At 28.3% G+C, this 16,197-nt stretch overlaps 3 protein-coding genes across 5 annotated transcripts; 1 reads left to right on the plus strand and 2 right to left on the minus strand.

The window, feature by feature from the left end:
* Positions 1 to 4,080: 4,080 nt before the first annotated feature.
* On the minus strand, positions 4,081 to 5,806 carry Rpl23 (ribosomal protein L23). The gene is made up of 4 exons (XM_076781262.1): positions 5,734 to 5,806; positions 5,417 to 5,500; positions 4,786 to 4,914; positions 4,081 to 4,334 (listed from the first exon to the last, which is right to left on the minus strand). The coding sequence occupies exons 1-4, from the start codon at positions 5,744 to 5,746 to the stop codon at positions 4,138 to 4,140; spliced, it is 423 nt and encodes a 140-aa protein (XP_076637377.1). The 5' UTR covers positions 5,747 to 5,806; the 3' UTR covers positions 4,081 to 4,137.
* A 662-nt stretch (positions 5,807 to 6,468) lies between these two features.
* Positions 6,469 to 9,529, plus strand: LOC143350307 (metaxin-2). 2 transcript variants are annotated; one of them, XM_076782331.1, is made up of 4 exons: positions 6,478 to 6,674; positions 6,933 to 7,512; positions 8,083 to 8,220; positions 9,394 to 9,529. In XM_076782331.1, exons 1-4 carry the CDS (start codon positions 6,629 to 6,631, stop codon positions 9,419 to 9,421), a joined length of 792 nt encoding a protein of 263 aa, XP_076638446.1. In that variant the 5' UTR covers positions 6,478 to 6,628; the 3' UTR covers positions 9,422 to 9,529. The 2 variants fall into 2 exon arrangements, with proteins under 2 accessions (XP_076638445.1, XP_076638446.1); XM_076782330.1 differs by lacking the exons at positions 8,083 to 8,220; positions 9,394 to 9,529 and adding an exon at positions 7,688 to 8,049 and having other exon boundaries at positions 6,469 to 6,674.
* LOC143350302 (uncharacterized) lies at positions 7,949 to 16,189 on the minus strand. 2 transcript variants are annotated; one of them, XM_076782317.1, is made up of 8 exons: positions 16,067 to 16,189; positions 15,006 to 15,234; positions 14,520 to 14,660; positions 14,210 to 14,456; positions 13,576 to 14,132; positions 13,088 to 13,444; positions 12,916 to 13,011; positions 7,949 to 12,842 (listed from the first exon to the last, which is right to left on the minus strand). In XM_076782317.1, exons 2-8 carry the CDS (start codon positions 15,210 to 15,212, stop codon positions 12,777 to 12,779), a joined length of 1,671 nt encoding a protein of 556 aa, XP_076638432.1. In that variant the 5' UTR covers positions 15,213 to 15,234; positions 16,067 to 16,189; the 3' UTR covers positions 7,949 to 12,776. The 2 variants fall into 2 exon arrangements, with proteins under 2 accessions (XP_076638432.1, XP_076638431.1); XM_076782316.1 differs by lacking the exon at positions 16,067 to 16,189 and adding an exon at positions 15,746 to 15,818.
* Between the last annotated feature and the right edge of the window lie 8 nt (positions 16,190 to 16,197).

Here is a 16,197-nt window from a genome sequence, read left to right on the forward strand (position 1 = left end):
GCGTTAGTATGATAGTATTGAATCGTTTATTTCTCTTGGAATAAAGGATTGGAAAGCCACGATGAAACATACCGTGGCATTTGTTTTGCAAAGGAAGGGTGGTTGGGACACGTTTGGAGATAGGGTGAGTCACCATTTGCAGCAACCTCCTCGTGGTGTGACTTGGGAAATTTGCATTACAATAATGCAAATTTGCTAATGGCTGTAAAAAACTTGTTAACATTGTTTCATTTCATGGAATAACTACTATTATCGTATTTAATTTAATAAATTTATATTTTGATGAAAAAAATTATTGCTAATAAATATACAATCGTGTTTGAACATTAATTTTAAATTCTGCTATTTATTATGCAGAATAACAGTCACTATATGTTTGTTGTAATCCATTTTACTTACTTTTCAGATTTATTAAAAATAAAAGACGTTCTTTACTCATTTTCTTGTGTCCATTATAAAACACACCCATACCTAACGTGTTTATTCTAAAAACTAATCTTTTCTCATTTTCTTGTGTCCATTATAAAACATACCCATACCTAACATGTTTATCCTAAAAACTAATAAAGAAACATAATTCCTAATTTATGAATCTACAAATTATGTATAAACTCCTTCGACCCTAAACTTTTGATCCTCTCCAAAATGCATGTAAGTTTTCTAGAATAACGTTAGAATACTATATAAGAAAATAATTAAATAACCTTAAATTTATGGTCAATATTACTTTTTGGGAGAATAGAAATTAAAAAATCATTAACACGTTGTTTAACCGTTTTCATGTATAGAGATGGTTCGAACTTTTGCTCAGATTATATTGTGAATAATAGAAATGTTTGTAATTCAGTAATTTATATGGTATTTCATAGCAATCCCAATGGTAGTAACATTGTTCAAAATTTAATCATAATAAAATTCATTTGTGGGAAGCATGTTAGGTAATTTACAAGTTTTGATATAAATTTCTTGTCATTCAGGGTTCCGAAGCAGTGAGCAGATTTTCTTTACACATATTTTTACATGTGGACCATATTCTGTTATGTATCATATTATTTTATTATTATTGGTTCAGTAAGTTGCTTCGTCCTCCGATATTAAGTAAAAGAAGGTGTGTCAATGTAATGTGTGTTGTATCCATAATTTATTTCCTAAATAATTCGAATTTGTTAGGTTATTTGAAACTATATTTCCTATTTAATAATAATAAAACTTATATTTAACATATCTTTAAAGGTTGTACTTGACTATGATACAGGTAAAGTAGATACGTTAAATTTCAAAAACAGTACCATCCAGTGTATCGAATTTTTATCTATATAAATAATGTAAAATATTTTTATATACCGTTTTGTCTTCTACTGGCAGTAAATGAATTGCAATTTCGTTTCGAAAAGTCTGAGAAAAGGTACTTCTCCACTGTACCGTAACGTTACATAAACCATTTATATTTTTACGTTTTCTATACCTTATATTTTAATAAAGCTGAAATTTCATTCGATACGTAAATTTGTAGCGAACAATCTATTTCACGATAACGATATTTCCGACCTTATAAATTAAGTTAGTCGTTAAATAAATGTGAAATTATGGCTCGCATTTATGTTTCCATAACCGGATAACCTGAAATATTGTACAATAATTCAACGAGTAATTAATTAAGGAAACAGAAATATCTGTATACCGATACACACATAATACGTAATCGTAAAAATTTAAAAAATTTAAATAATAAAATGTTTCTAAATTTGTAAATTCCCTCATAAAAAAACCTAATGTTATAATAATTATCCTCTTAATACATTAACTGCCATTCTGGTCACTGATGATTGATACTTCAAACTTACAAGAATGTTGCAAAATTGTTTATAATGAAAGAACCCTAATACTTGTAATATTGATTCATCATTGAATTATATTTTTAATATTTTAATGGCAGATAACGAATTAACAAATTTCTCTCTCCTTAGCTGAATCGTAAGAAATCAATGGAAACTTGTATACCTAACTGTGATAATGCAAACATTTAAAATGTCTTAAAGAAAGTATTCATCGATATAATTTTTAATGCGTAAAGCTGCAAATATAAATTTGTCAAAATATTTTTCTTACATTACACATATGTAATAATTAATATTTGCATCAATGATCAGTTATTATTACATTATTTGCTTCGTTTAGTTACTGATACATTTTTCTTAACACTAGATTTACGGTATACGTCAATTTGATGCATTCAGATTCTAAACTTAACGTTATAGGACTCATAAATATTATTTGTTAGCAATTTATGTTGAATTGAATTGATGTAATGATATGGATATGTACTTTAATTAAAAGAAAAAACTGCATTTTAATGAAATTGTCAACGTAGTGAATTATAATAAAAATATGCACAACGAGTGTCCGTAAACCTAGTGTTAACCGTCAATGTCGTCACATTTTTTGTTGCTATTCAACTACTACGCAGTACAAGCGAAACTTGATCCTACTGAGAAGTTTCTGGGAACAAAGGAATATTTCTCCCCTTCCAAACAAAACAGCTCCTCGCTTTCCTGCCTGGGACACTGATGCCAGACGTAGCTCTCGGTATACCAGGAATCGGGAACAGTGTTGCCAGATCTAGAATGCGTCAACGTCGTCATTAGTAACAACGAACTTCTGTAACGTCTAACAGAGTGGTGGGGATAGCAGCATCTACGCGCATGAGCCACGTGTACGTGGCTCGGCACTTCGCACAATTTCGGGAAATCGAGAAAGAAGGCGAGTGTGAACCTTTCCTTCTTGCTCTTGTAACAGCTGAAATACGATCTCGCGATAATCGGCAAACGATTCCGTCTCGACTGTCCCAGCATTTTTACTTTCTGACTTGTGTAAGGTATAAGGAAAGTACCATACGAAACAAAAATTTCGAAAATTTTTTTTAGCGAAAATGTACATTTTAAGACCCCTTGATTATATTGTGACTATTAATAAAAAAGAAATTTTTTTTGTTCCTATGCTGTTAACATGATTGCATCTAAACGACTAAATGAATTTCAATGAAACAAAAATTTCGAAAATTTTTTTTAGCAAAAATACACGTTTTAAAATCCCCTGATCATATTGTGACTATTAAAAAAAAAGAAATTTTTTTTTCTGTGCCTATTTACGCACAATAAAATTTTACATTTAAGTTTTATGTTCTCGTTTTAAAGTCTGATTAGATTTTGAACGTAATCAGCTCCCGGATAATGATTATACGTCTTATAGTTTTATAATTATTTCGATACATATACATGATTTCTACAAATTTTTTAAAACGATTTATATAAATCTTAAGAAGGATTGTTGATGTTTGGAGAAAACAGAGACATACTACCGCAAGGACCATCTGTACGTAACTTCGTGCAACTTTGGGAAAACGAGAAAGAAGGCGAGTGTGAGCCTTTCCTTCTTGCTCTTGCAACATCTGAAATTTTACCACGCGACAATCAGCATACGATTTCGAAAATTTTTTTGATAATTATTTACTTTAGGGGGCCTCAACTTCGATTTTGATGATTGTAAAATATGTTATAAAACATAAGATTTTGAACAACTTTTTCCTATACATATAACCGCCACACTGTCTTAGTTTCTGATATATATTTGCAAAGTTCTTTCTTTTTAGATAGCATAACCACGTAATAAGCATTAAACTATTTTTTGGTATTTCTTCTCTTTTTAACATTATTTTATTATCAGTAATCGGGATTCGTATTTAAGTTGATCTGTATTGATAACGGATTGTAGATCAAACTGTATAATAATTACTGAAATTTAACAATACCTTTCTTGAAGATACACATAATTATAAATATAAAAAATCATCTTTCTTTGGATAAACGATTCCTTTTTGCCAAATAGGATTTCCCAAACGCTAACCTCCTTTTTTCAGAAATTTATAAACATATTCAATTAACGTTGTACTTATATTTTTTGTAAACATACATCTACCATTCCATATAAATTTTATTGAAAGCTGTGTAATATTTATTCTATCTTAATTTATTTAACGATTGTCAAATGAAAGATTATAACAAGAAAAAAATACAAAAAAAGTTCTGAGCAAATGCTCAAATATATTTTATTAAGGACAATAAATTTATACAGTACGTTTTAAGCAATACTGCTAGCGTTAGATGCAATCCTGGGCCACAAATCTGCACATTCTTTCGCAACAGGTCCTGTAATAGCTGATCCTTTCATTTCACCTTTATTATTTACTATAACGCCTGCATTGTCCTCAAAATATATAAACACCCCATCCTTCCTTCGAAATGGTTTCCGTTGCCTTATCACCACTGCAGGCATAACTATGAAATAGAATAAAGTTTTTATTACGCAGGCACAATTCATTTAATGCTATTTCTACCAAAAGTGTCAAGATATTTTTTTAAATTTTAACTTAAAAAGTTAAATCATTTTGTCTCAATAACATGATATTAAAAATACCATAATTTACATTAATTTCATTACTACATTTATTTTCACAATTATATGCATCTTTTGATCAAAATAGGTATCTATAAAACTGTAAAAGTATATAAAATTATAAGAATAAGAATATAAGCTTAAAACAAGTTATTTGTAATTCTCCAAACAAGTAAAATGAAAATTCTATAAAATATTCAATTTTCATAAAATTGTTTATACAGTAGTGATTACTACTTTATAAAGCAAGATTACATATGTGGAAAACAAATATATATAAACACAATTACAAATTCTATAATTTGTAAAATTGACAAGTTCAATTAAAAGTACCTTTTTTCCTGAGTTCAGGTTTTCCCTTCTTCACAGTGGCAACAATCATGTCACCTGATCCTGCAGCTGGCAAACGATTTAATCTGCCTTTAATTCCTTGAACTGCAATGACATATAAATTTTTTGCACCTGTAAAAAAATTATTTATTAAACTTTATAGCTGAAAATTATAATTAAAATATATAGACATTTTCTTATCCACATATTCAATTAAATCAACTTTGTCGTATGTCAAATTTATCATATTATATTCATACTAAATTTGCTTACTATATAATGCAAAAATAACTAAACTTCAAAATATATTTAATTATACGAAATTAAACTTTATCTTTCATATACTAATGATTCCTTATATTAGAAAATAAGTGAAAGAAAAGTAATTCTATCAATGGCAATATTTAATAAATTAACAATAACATAATTGCTAGACTTTTATTTTGCAGTGAACTATTAGATTATCATTTACTACCGATAGGTACTAATGTTATTCCTTATTTGAAGTATAGGTAATTCTAGTAAATATTTTAAAATACAATGACACTCATAACCCATGTGTTAATCAATAGCCATAACACGGTTAGTGTTTGAGGTTATGTGCTATTTGTATAATTTTTTATTAAGTACTTACCAGTATTATCAGCACAATTAATGACTGCACCAACTGGCAAACCTAGAGATATCCTAAATTTCGCTCCTGCCGAACCACCACGTCCTTAAAAAATAATGATTTCATATTAATTGTTGTTATCGGCGGACACGTCTACGCAAATTTATTCCCAAATACAATTGATAATTTTTCCAATTTGCACCGTTATTAATATAAAATTATTCCTATCATTGCACACAGTAAACGTTTGTCCATTTTTTGTATAATTCGTTTTAAATTGATAGGGTACCATCAGACGGATTTTATTGGATTCTTAACAGCCACGAAAACAAACTTACCTCTCTTCGACATCTTGGCGTGTTTGAAAGAGAAAGAAACTGCTGTTTACAGCGCACTAACCCTTGCGCAGATTGTGTTGAACATTTCCGGCGCGGAAATACTTGCGGCATTCAAAATGACTCTTCACTATACTACTATCATTCACCAATATACTATTTATACACTATTTAAATATAATTATACTCTTTGCAAGTTTTAAAATGTATAGATACTTAAACAAATAATTTCAATACATATTTGCATACATAAATATAACATTGACTTTAACATTTTTAATTTTTTAAATTTCTAAATTCAAAATTAATAAAATATATTCAGCGAATGTTATTTAACATATTCAGTCTAAATCATTAAATCGATATCCTACAATAAAAAACTTCGAAAAAGATCAAAAAAGTTAAAATATTTATTTGTTAAATTCATGGTTTCACATTAGAGCAATCATCGATTAAAAACACGCTTTTAATACGATTTCTTGACAAGAAATGTTTAAAGTTGAAAATTTGAAAAAACTTATTTCCATAAATCCAGATTTGTATAATTACTTGAATTCTTTTTTAATATGCTTGTATTATATAAAAGTATTAATACATATATGAAAATATGTAAATAAATTAATACATTTTGATTTGAAGTTATTGCAAATTGTGGTAACTAAAGCTAATAATCTGGGAAAGTATTTGCTATAAAAATTAAATTTTATTATTTTATCTAATGTATCTACTTGAATTGTAATGTACTTGTTCTCGAAATATTAACTTCATTATTTACATTGGAAAAGTTCCGATTTGATTGCTTTTAACGTTTCCTTGTTCTCTCTTACTGGCGAAGTTCGGTCTAGTTGAAAAAATTAAAATTTTATATCATTGTTAATATTAAACTCAATTCAATAAAATGCCTAGCACTTTGTTGGAGGATTCTATAATTTTTGAATTAGAAGGTAATTGTTTATTTTATTTTGAAGTATTTTATTTCACGATTTTAACTTACACGATACTTAACCTTTATCTGTTCAATAGCGTTACTATATTATTTATTAGTTTTTTCTTATTACATCTGTATGTGATGTTCAAATGTTTATACACAACAGTTTTATACATTATTCTATGTTAATCTTTATGTTTACAATTTGAAAGCCTAATTCTTTTTTTTTTTATTTCAAAACACCAATTAAATTATGCTCCTTCTTTTCATTTAGGTCAAGAGCCATGGCCCCAAACAATTACTTTATATCAACCATACGAGGTTGAACAAATATTGTTACCCGATAGTGCAAATTGTTTAGCCGTACAAGCTTTCCTTAAAATGTGTGATCTTAAATTTCAAATAGAGCTGAGAAGCAATGCGGAATATATGTCACCATCTGGCCGAGTGCCATTTATTAAATGCGGAGCATTTTTAATATCTGAATTTGACAATATTGTGTCATTCATAGGAAATAAAGGCATAAGTTTATCAGATCATTTATCTTCAAATTGCAAAGCAGACATGAGAGCTTATATATCGTTAGTGAATAATGTATTTGTAAATGCTGAATTATATATTTCTTGGATCGACGAAGTAACTTTAAACGAGGTAACCAAGCCAAGACATGGGAGTGTATATCCTTGGCCCTTGAATCACTATTTAAACTGGCAGAAAAGAAAAGATGTCATAAAGAAACTCAATGTACTTGGGTGGTATAATAAGACTTTAGAGGAAGTATGTACAGAGGTAAAAAATTGTTGCACAGCATTATCCGATAGACTGGAGGGTAATACATATTTTTCTGGAGAAAAGTAAGTATAAGTTAACATCAATTATTATAAAAGTTTTGTTAATCTTTCATAGTAGAATTTAATAAAAACACTAGATAGACACGTATCATAACGTTCATCTAACACTTAACTTTAATGATAAGTGAAATACATCTCGCACATTACTATTTTATTTTTATGTTTTCAAATTAAAAAGGCCTAATGAAGTAGATGCTTTGGTGTTTGGTCATGTACATAAACTACTCAACTCTAAACTTCGTCCTACTGTAGAAGATATTGCTGCAACTGTAAAACAATTTCCTAAACTCATTGAGCATGCTATAAATGTTGAACATAACTATTTCCAGTATGCTTTGGCTGAATCTGTAATGGATTTTGAAGTTATCAACTCCCCCTCCAAAGATACCCTATGGAATTGTTCAGAATCCCTTGAATCACTACCACCATTATCGGAAGATTCTCTTTAATTATAAACATTTATTGTTATTTTGTCAATAGATTTGTACAAGTGCATGAAATATATATCTATTTGTATATTTATTTGTTTAGTTAAATTTCTAATTGATTATTGTATTATTTAATTATATTTAGAATACCAAATGAATTGGATGCCTTAGTCTTTGGACATATTTTCACAATAATTACAACACCTCTACCTGGTAACAAACTGGCGAATATTGTCCAGAGCTATCAACTGCTTGTGAATCTCTGCAAACGCATTGAGACTAGGTATTTCCAGCGTTCAGAAGATTAGAAGGAGCTACACTCGAACTTCAGATATGTTGAACTCAGGTATACTGACTGCACTGATAATAAGTTCCTGTTTTATGCATGCAACGTTGCCAAAAACGAAGATGCAAAGCCAAAACTGTGCAGCATTCAATAAAAATTTGATTGATTTTTTTTCAAAAAGCTAACTTCTTTTATTTTAAATAATAAAATGTACTTTAGGTAACAATCTTATGGTGTATGATATATGACTATATAAAATACACTTAGGTACACGCAAGTCTTCGACTTATGCAGTTGAATCGTTCTGGACCATTCTGCATATAAGTATCAGTATAGGGTAAAATTTTATTTCAATAATAGATGACGAATAAAAATTCCGTACAGTAGTTTAATCGCGTATATTTAATTGAATACTTATTCGAATAAATTTTTATTTGTTTAACATGGAACATAATTTGATCATATAATTTAATTGTAATTTTTATTGAACGAATAACAGATCAAAAGTTATTTATCTTTTATTTATTATTCAAAAGTAATTTATTCAAAACTTTAAAGGCAATTTTAATCACTTAAACACAAATATCAACCAATAAAAACTATGTTGTGTAATATTTTTTAATGCTCTATTTGTATACTAAGTCAAAGTGTCAATTGAGTAATTTTCTTTATTAGTCGCAGGCTTCCTGAAGGCTGATTAAAATATTTGACCTAGTATAATTAGTAATTCCTGCCGGGATCGATCTTTGCTTCTCCCTACAATATATTTGGTATACAATCTTTATTACGAAAGTTAATTAAAGTTGAACATATCTATGCATACTTTTTTACGAAAAGAAACATTGATGAAAAACAAATTCTATTTCATATGTATGTGGAAATATAACCACCAATTTACAAATCTATGTTGCTTGAGAACTCAAAGTGTACATATATATTGTATATCATATATCTACACGGGTACATAAATATGACAAATCTTGCAGTAACAACAATAAAGAAAAATTCAATGTATCTGAAGTTCGAGTTTGGAGGGATAATAAATTGTATAGAAAATAAGAAATTATTAATAGTTAACTTGTTACAACTGTTAACTATAGAAATTATATTAGCGTTGAACATGAAATAACGTTATTTTAAATACATAATACTGCACGTGACATTTTTCAGCATTTTTTCTCCTCAAGCGATCATGTAAAGTAGCGAAACGTTAGAGGCGAGAAGTAAGTAACACGACTTTGAGGATTTCCAAACATAGGTATGTTCTTGGAAAACAGCAAGAATACGTAATCGATAAAAGGTATCTGTAAACTTGACATTTCACAGAATGGCTTCTTGTCGGAAGTAATCGTAAATGATTGTTAAATGATTATTGTCCATTTTTTAAAATATTATTTTTAACATAGTTATTATCAACATTTATTTCTGATTTAACTGAATCGCACTGAAAAATCATGTACAAAAATAATCATTTTGATGTTAAGTATAATTATATGTGGTATTAATCGACAATAAGTAATTTTTCAATCATAGACATTGTGTATATATTTAACATAGTTAATGATGATATATATTTATCTCTACGTATGTATGTTTCTATTAATGTGCATCAATTTTCAATGCATATTTATTTTATACAGAATACTTTGGCATTATATAATAAAGTTTTATTATGTCTCTAGTCAGTTTTTATATAGATTCTTGTGTTCTATCTAATTGTAATATACGCTTAGAAATTGTATTTAAAATAACATAATGGTGTATTATGGTGTAATACAATAATGTCCAATTTAAGTTAAATATAAGTTGTTGGAGTAATGTTCAAATTATTTTATACCATAAAAAGCTGAATTTGAAAATATACAAAATTTTGCACTGCTGTATATTAGTTTTTCTAATTATTATATTCAGTCTGTTACATACTTCTTGTCTCCAGCGTTTAATTACAATAAATACTGGTTATGACTATTATATTTTAATTAGTCAAACATTTGTGTACTAAATAGAACATAAAATTAGTCTAGTATATTTGAAAATGTTGAAATGTTCCTTGTAATGTAATATTTAATGTGCAAGCATGTTATTAAACAAACAATGTTCGCTTTCGTACTAGAACAATTTATATGTGAATATATTTATCGTTTAATGACAAATAAACGAATTAATAACATAAACATTTGTTTTATATGTAACAAGCATGTATTTTTCTTGTACAATCTCCCTACTTTTATTATTTTTTATTTCTTGATAGTATCTTTCAGTAACAAATATTATGTCTGAAAGTTGCTATTACAATGTACATAGAAATATAATTTCATTATTCTAAACAGAAGTGTAAGCGACTTGTGATTTAATATTTATTAACATAAAAGGAAATAAAATCATTGCATGAAATGATAAATATTCACAATAATTTATAATAATAAAATTAAAAGATTATATCTATTTGCATTTTCGCTCAACACACTCATACGAAATTATAAAGTATCAACTTTAATAAGATTCGGAACTTAATGAAAAATATATCCAATATAGAAAATTTAAACACTTTCAAAATTTTTAATAACAGGATCGATCTTACACATCTGTAATTTTGTGACGTGAAACGTACATGTGATCTTGAAGTATAAGAACTACAAGATATAAATTCTCATGTTACTTGTGCTAAATTATTTTGCATGGTTGTTTCATTTTGATATAGGTCTCCGACTATGGATATACATGCAATTCTATAATCTTATTAGGTGTAGGTATAATGATATAGTTGTCACACGCACGTTCATACAGAACATACATATCGTATACTCGTAATTAAGACATTACGAATATAAATATATATGCACTCAAATAACCTGTAATCTATACTGATTTATACTTGTAGTGCTCAACTAAAGCTTCAGCACTTATAGTTTTAATATACTGATTAAAAATAATCAGACTGAGATCATATTCCTCTATAATGACTAAGCTTGAATCGAAGACTTCGTATCCCTTGAGACATATTTTAAATGTATGTGTATACCTACATTATAGTAAACAAACAGAAAAAAGAAACGATCGGTAAAAACTGATTAAAAATGCGATAATTATTATCATCATCTGCAAAATTAAAATTATAAATGATAATACTAACGTTTGTAAAACTTTAATGTTCGAGGACATCGCTTTAACATGAATCTGAATTACTTGTGCAGACACATTTTTAAAACCATACAAAATTGAAATAGTCAATTACAAATGTAATAAATGCAAACAGTATTTTTTGTACTGAAGGTACGAGCTCAATATTCCCATTTTACAGGTTTTTCTATTATATAGGCATGACTTCATTTTTGCTATGTATGTACTATGCATAAAAGTAAAAACATTGTGAAAACAGAAGTTACTGGTATCGCAACTGGAAGTTTGCTGTATATTTATTTTTTACCTGTATTTATTCTACGAGTATATTTTGTTTCTATCTGATGAACTTTACTGTTTTTTGTTAACTATTGCAATAATTTCACCTTGTGAGTATCAACTTTCTTAAGTTACTCTTGTGAATAGATAAATGCATTAAGTGCTTTGTGTATTTTTACGTGTAACGGACATTATAATTAATTTTATAAATTGAATTAAAGTAATCTCGTTAAAAAAAAAACTTGTTCAGCTAAAAGTTAAAAAAAAAAAAAAAAAAAAAAAATCCAGCGAGTGTATGTACGCATATATAATAGTTAATTTTATATACACTTAGCACTTTTAACAAAAAGAAACTGAAACATTTTTTTAAATAAAATTGCAAAAACAAAAAAGAAAGTAATGATTCTTTAATGCAAATATGTTTCAGGCATCTCTCGATTTCATATTACACGTATATTCGTATATTTTAAATTAATTTTTATTCACCTTCTGAAAAGTATATGTAAATTGAGAGACACCTGTAATTTATTACAACTTTTATTGCTAGAGCATTTAACAATCGATGCGCGAATCAATTGTTAAACAATTTGAATTAAAACTTTATGCGTAGTATTTACTCGCATAACGCATTAGCTCTAGCAGTCATTAATATTAAATCTTGATTGGTCTGTATGTAAATTACAAACTTTTATTATCTATCATTTCAATTGGTTGGTACCTGCCCAAAATTTGATAGATATAGATTCTCATATTTACTATATTATGATATATTTCTTAACACAATTTTGACGTATTAAGACATTTTCAAATTTAAAGTAAATATGATTAAGAATGTAATAATGTAGTATAAAATCTAATACATTCCATTAATAAATGAACTTTTACTTGAAATTTCATGAAAATCATAGCTCGATAGTAATTTAAACGTTTGCAAAAGTAATTGTGTTTTGGATTTTACGCGTTTTAATGTTTTTCCATCGGACATGCTTATTAATAAGATATTATTCCAAATTATATAATTTTTTTGGCGTGTATTATTGCACGCTTTGTATTAATATCTTACATTTATCTACTTAATATTTTTAAGATATACATACATGTATATACCGACGTAGGCTGGTACTTCCACATTAATTTTGTGCTTACTACCTAAATTAATCTGGTGGTAAAAAACTAAAAAGTCGAAATTGTTCTCTAATGCGTGGTCTAACATCCCCTCCCTGCAATAATAATTAAATTTATTTTATTTCTAATGGCCGTTATGACTTATTGTGTATAAATGTGAGTACTCACCCAGTTTACTAAGTTTTCTAAAAAAGGTAACAACTTCATTAGTTCATTATCTGAACGATCAGCGAACCAACTTTCTATGGGGATACCATTTTCTAACTGTAATAGAAATATTTTGTACGAATAAAGAATAATTTATAACATTTCATTCTACATTCCGTAAATATTAATTTACCTGATATCCAAATGCTTGTGGACTATTATCAATAATAACAGTTTTAGATAAATCTCTACCCAATATAGACAGATCCTTGATATAGTTTCCATTAACGCAAACACAGTGCTCTCTGAACAGACGGTATTTAATCAACTTCCTTGTCGGATCTAATAGATTCATTAATTTATTGGCATAAACTCGTTTACTTGCAGTAAAAAGGATTACTTCGTACAGTGACGAGACATGTTCTAAAAATTCACGAAAATACGGTCGTGTTCTGACAAACACTGTGTAAGTTACATCTTGAAAAACGACTGGAAAACGAAACGCTGCATCCGAAAGTTCTTGTAGACTACAGTGAACTAATGTTTCATCCTGTGTAACAAAATATTTTTTAACAGAGATTCATTTATTCCATGATATTTAGATATCAAAATTTTATCAGTGTTCAATTCATAATTTTTTATTATTTACTATTTTATTTTTTCAGTTAAATATAAACATACCAAATCTAATACTAGACTAAATTCTGGACTGCTGCGTGTTTTAAGTGGAAGAGCAGGACATCTGGCTCTCATTGCTGGAGTTAAAGGTGGTAAGTGCTTGATAAAGACATAAGGATCAAATGGTTCCCAGTCTTCCTGCACATGAGTAACCATATTTTCCACATCACAACTTTCTACTATTTCCTCACCTCCAACTTCCATGTACTCAACATCGTGATAATCACTCTCAATATCATCAGAACTGTATTTCTCAGTAACATTCCCATTTGTATCAGATGAATGATGATGATTTATACTGTACATGGTTGATGTACTATACTTTACAGAAATATAACTCGATTCATATTTCGATGAATGACTGTCAATAGAATATTGATTTTTTGATAAACTGCTGTTATTTTCATTGTTGTTGCTAAGTGCGTATTTTCCATTTGGAAAATACTTTTCTGGTGAGAAAGCGCGTGTTCCATACATGGATGTAGAATGTATTAAACTATAGCATTCTTCAGATGTTTCTGTTTCTGTACAGGTAGCAGAATAATACAGTGAACTGGCATCTATAACAAGTAAAATTTCATTTAGCATGCACAAAAGAAAAAATAAATTAGTATATAATTTTTATAAATTCACTTACCATTATTCTTAGCTTCTTCATTGTCTAATACATATGAAAGATCTGAATGTGATCCTATAGATGCTGGAGGCATTAGATTTGTCAGGTGTGATACACTTGGAATGGAAGGCTTGAAATCATTTATAGTAGATATGGAGGAACAACATGAATCTGTATTTAATATGGATGAATATAGAGATAAAATAGTTGTATTCCAGTTTTCTTTAGATTCTTCTGTGACTTTAGATATTATTGTGCATTTTGATAGCTAAAAAAATTTAGACAATGTACTTTCGATTATAAAGAAATCAAGTAATTTATAATAACTTACAGGAATTGCATCTTTCGCAGCTGATCGATGTAATGGAGTTGAAGTAACCATTGATCGCTTTATGCATTTTCTTCTACGAGGTCCTCTCTCTCGTCTAATAGGTGTAGATTTCGCAAAATGTAAAACATTTTCTTTACAAGCCTACGAAGATAATAATCTTTTTAACAAAACTGAATTGGTGTCCTTATATTAACCAAATGGCTTCGATTGTAGTTCTAAGTAATCTAATTGCATAACATCCTTGCGAGTTAGTCAGTCACTCATTAACCATTAATCGCTGATTAGTTAGAAAGTTTTTCTTTTTAAGAAACAGTGAAGTTTGTTTTAATAAATGACCTGCAAAGATCATTTACGATAAGCTAATAACAATAATACACTTTGAAATATAATTGAATATTAATGTCTTTGATGATAACAAGAAAGAATGTACTATATATAAAACAATTAATTCAAATCTAATATTTGATTAAAAATTTTAATGCTGACCTCTTTTAAAAAATGTGTACATCTACGCCTCCATCGTGTTAGTCTGCCGCACATGTTTTGTGAATTAATACGATGATTATTATTACTGATAGATGGTAGTTTCCGCAAACTGCCTATTTGTACTCGATGGTTGGAGACTTTGGATCTGGTGCTTATATTTAAGCGACCACGTAGTCGTCTACCAACATGTTCGCTTCGTAACCACATTTCAAGGAAATGTTTAAATACCCTAAAACAATGTATAAAAAGAGAATATTATTTCCATATTTTCAACATGTTTTACTTTTTATTTATAAATGATGAAATCAAGTTACAGATTTACGATAACGCACACATAAAACAATTTACAGATTCATTACGTATTTTATCAAATTTTATTTATATTGTAAAAATCTTTATATATTCATTTACTTCTTTCTATTACATATTTTACATAAGAACACAACAGACAGTCTAAAAACATTCTCTTGCTACTAAGCATGATAACTGATTTAGCAACATGCTATCTTCAGCAAAACGCAAACACAGGAAAATCTTTTACTCATTTAAAATACTTCCTACATTTTTCTCAGTAACGAATTACTTAAAGTACTATAACTTCCTTTAAAATAAAAAAAACTATTTTAAACATAAACTTAATTGTAACTATTACGAAGTAAACAAAAAATTTTAAACAAATTTAAAAAGTAGTCATATCTTTCTTAACAGAAAACAAATACAGTTACGTTTATATGATGTACATTTTGAAATTCTCCGTTTCCTTTTCAGCATTCATCATTTATTTTGATTATATTCTCTACACGTCAGGATCAAAGTTCAAATTCGACAAAAAAAAATATCAAATAACAATAAATTAAAAATTTCATTAGAAAGAAAATGGGATCATCGTTGAAGAAAGGAAGCTGAAAAATTAAGTGAAATCAGTCCAGGGATTAAATGAGAAGTACGCAATTTTATGTTTTCGATTATTGACGTTTCATCGTATCTTAGAAATTGCGCGGGAAAGAAATTCGATCGTATCGTAAAAAGGGGCGTTCCTGATCCACGGCTCCTTGTAGTACCTGTATATACACTCGCGTTCAAGCGTTGCATACACAAACGCGCATTTGTACACACATTCGTAAGTACATGTATATCGATTTATATGCGATGTGATACCCGGTTACGTTTTCGAACGTTTTCACAGAAACGG

This window comes from Colletes latitarsis, chromosome 14 (genome assembly GCF_051014445.1).
Source record: "Colletes latitarsis isolate SP2378_abdomen chromosome 14, iyColLati1, whole genome shotgun sequence".
Lineage (NCBI taxonomy): Eukaryota > Metazoa > Arthropoda > Insecta > Hymenoptera > Colletidae > Colletes > Colletes latitarsis.

Excerpts from the sequence above, each read along its gene's own strand:
- LOC143350302 (XM_076782316.1), bottom strand. The coding sequence starts at position 15,783 with ATGATGAATGCTGAAAAGGAAACGGAGAATTTCAAAAT. Across the intron at positions 14,133-14,209 it reads TGAAGAAGCTAAGAATAATG|ATGCCAGTTCACTGTATTAT; the intron begins GTAAGTGAATTT and ends TACTTGTTATAG. Across the intron at positions 13,012-13,087 it reads CACAAGCATTTGGATATCAG|TTAGAAAATGGTATCCCCAT; the intron begins GTAAATTAATAT and ends TTTCTATTACAG.
- Rpl23 (XM_076781262.1), bottom strand. Across the intron at positions 4,915-5,416 it reads TAATTGTGCTGATAATACTG|GTGCAAAAAATTTATATGTC; the intron begins GTAAGTACTTAA and ends ATTTTTTTACAG. Across the intron at positions 4,335-4,785 it reads ACCTGAACTCAGGAAAAAAG|TTATGCCTGCAGTGGTGATA; the intron begins GTACTTTTAATT and ends TCTATTTCATAG.
- LOC143350307 (XM_076782330.1), top strand. The coding sequence starts at position 6,629 with ATGCCTAGCACTTTGTTGGAGGATTCTATAATTTTTGAATTAGAAG. Across the intron at positions 6,675-6,932 it reads TATAATTTTTGAATTAGAAG|GTCAAGAGCCATGGCCCCAA; the intron begins GTAATTGTTTAT and ends CTTTTCATTTAG. Across the intron at positions 7,513-7,687 it reads ACATATTTTTCTGGAGAAAA|GCCTAATGAAGTAGATGCTT; the intron begins GTAAGTATAAGT and ends CAAATTAAAAAG.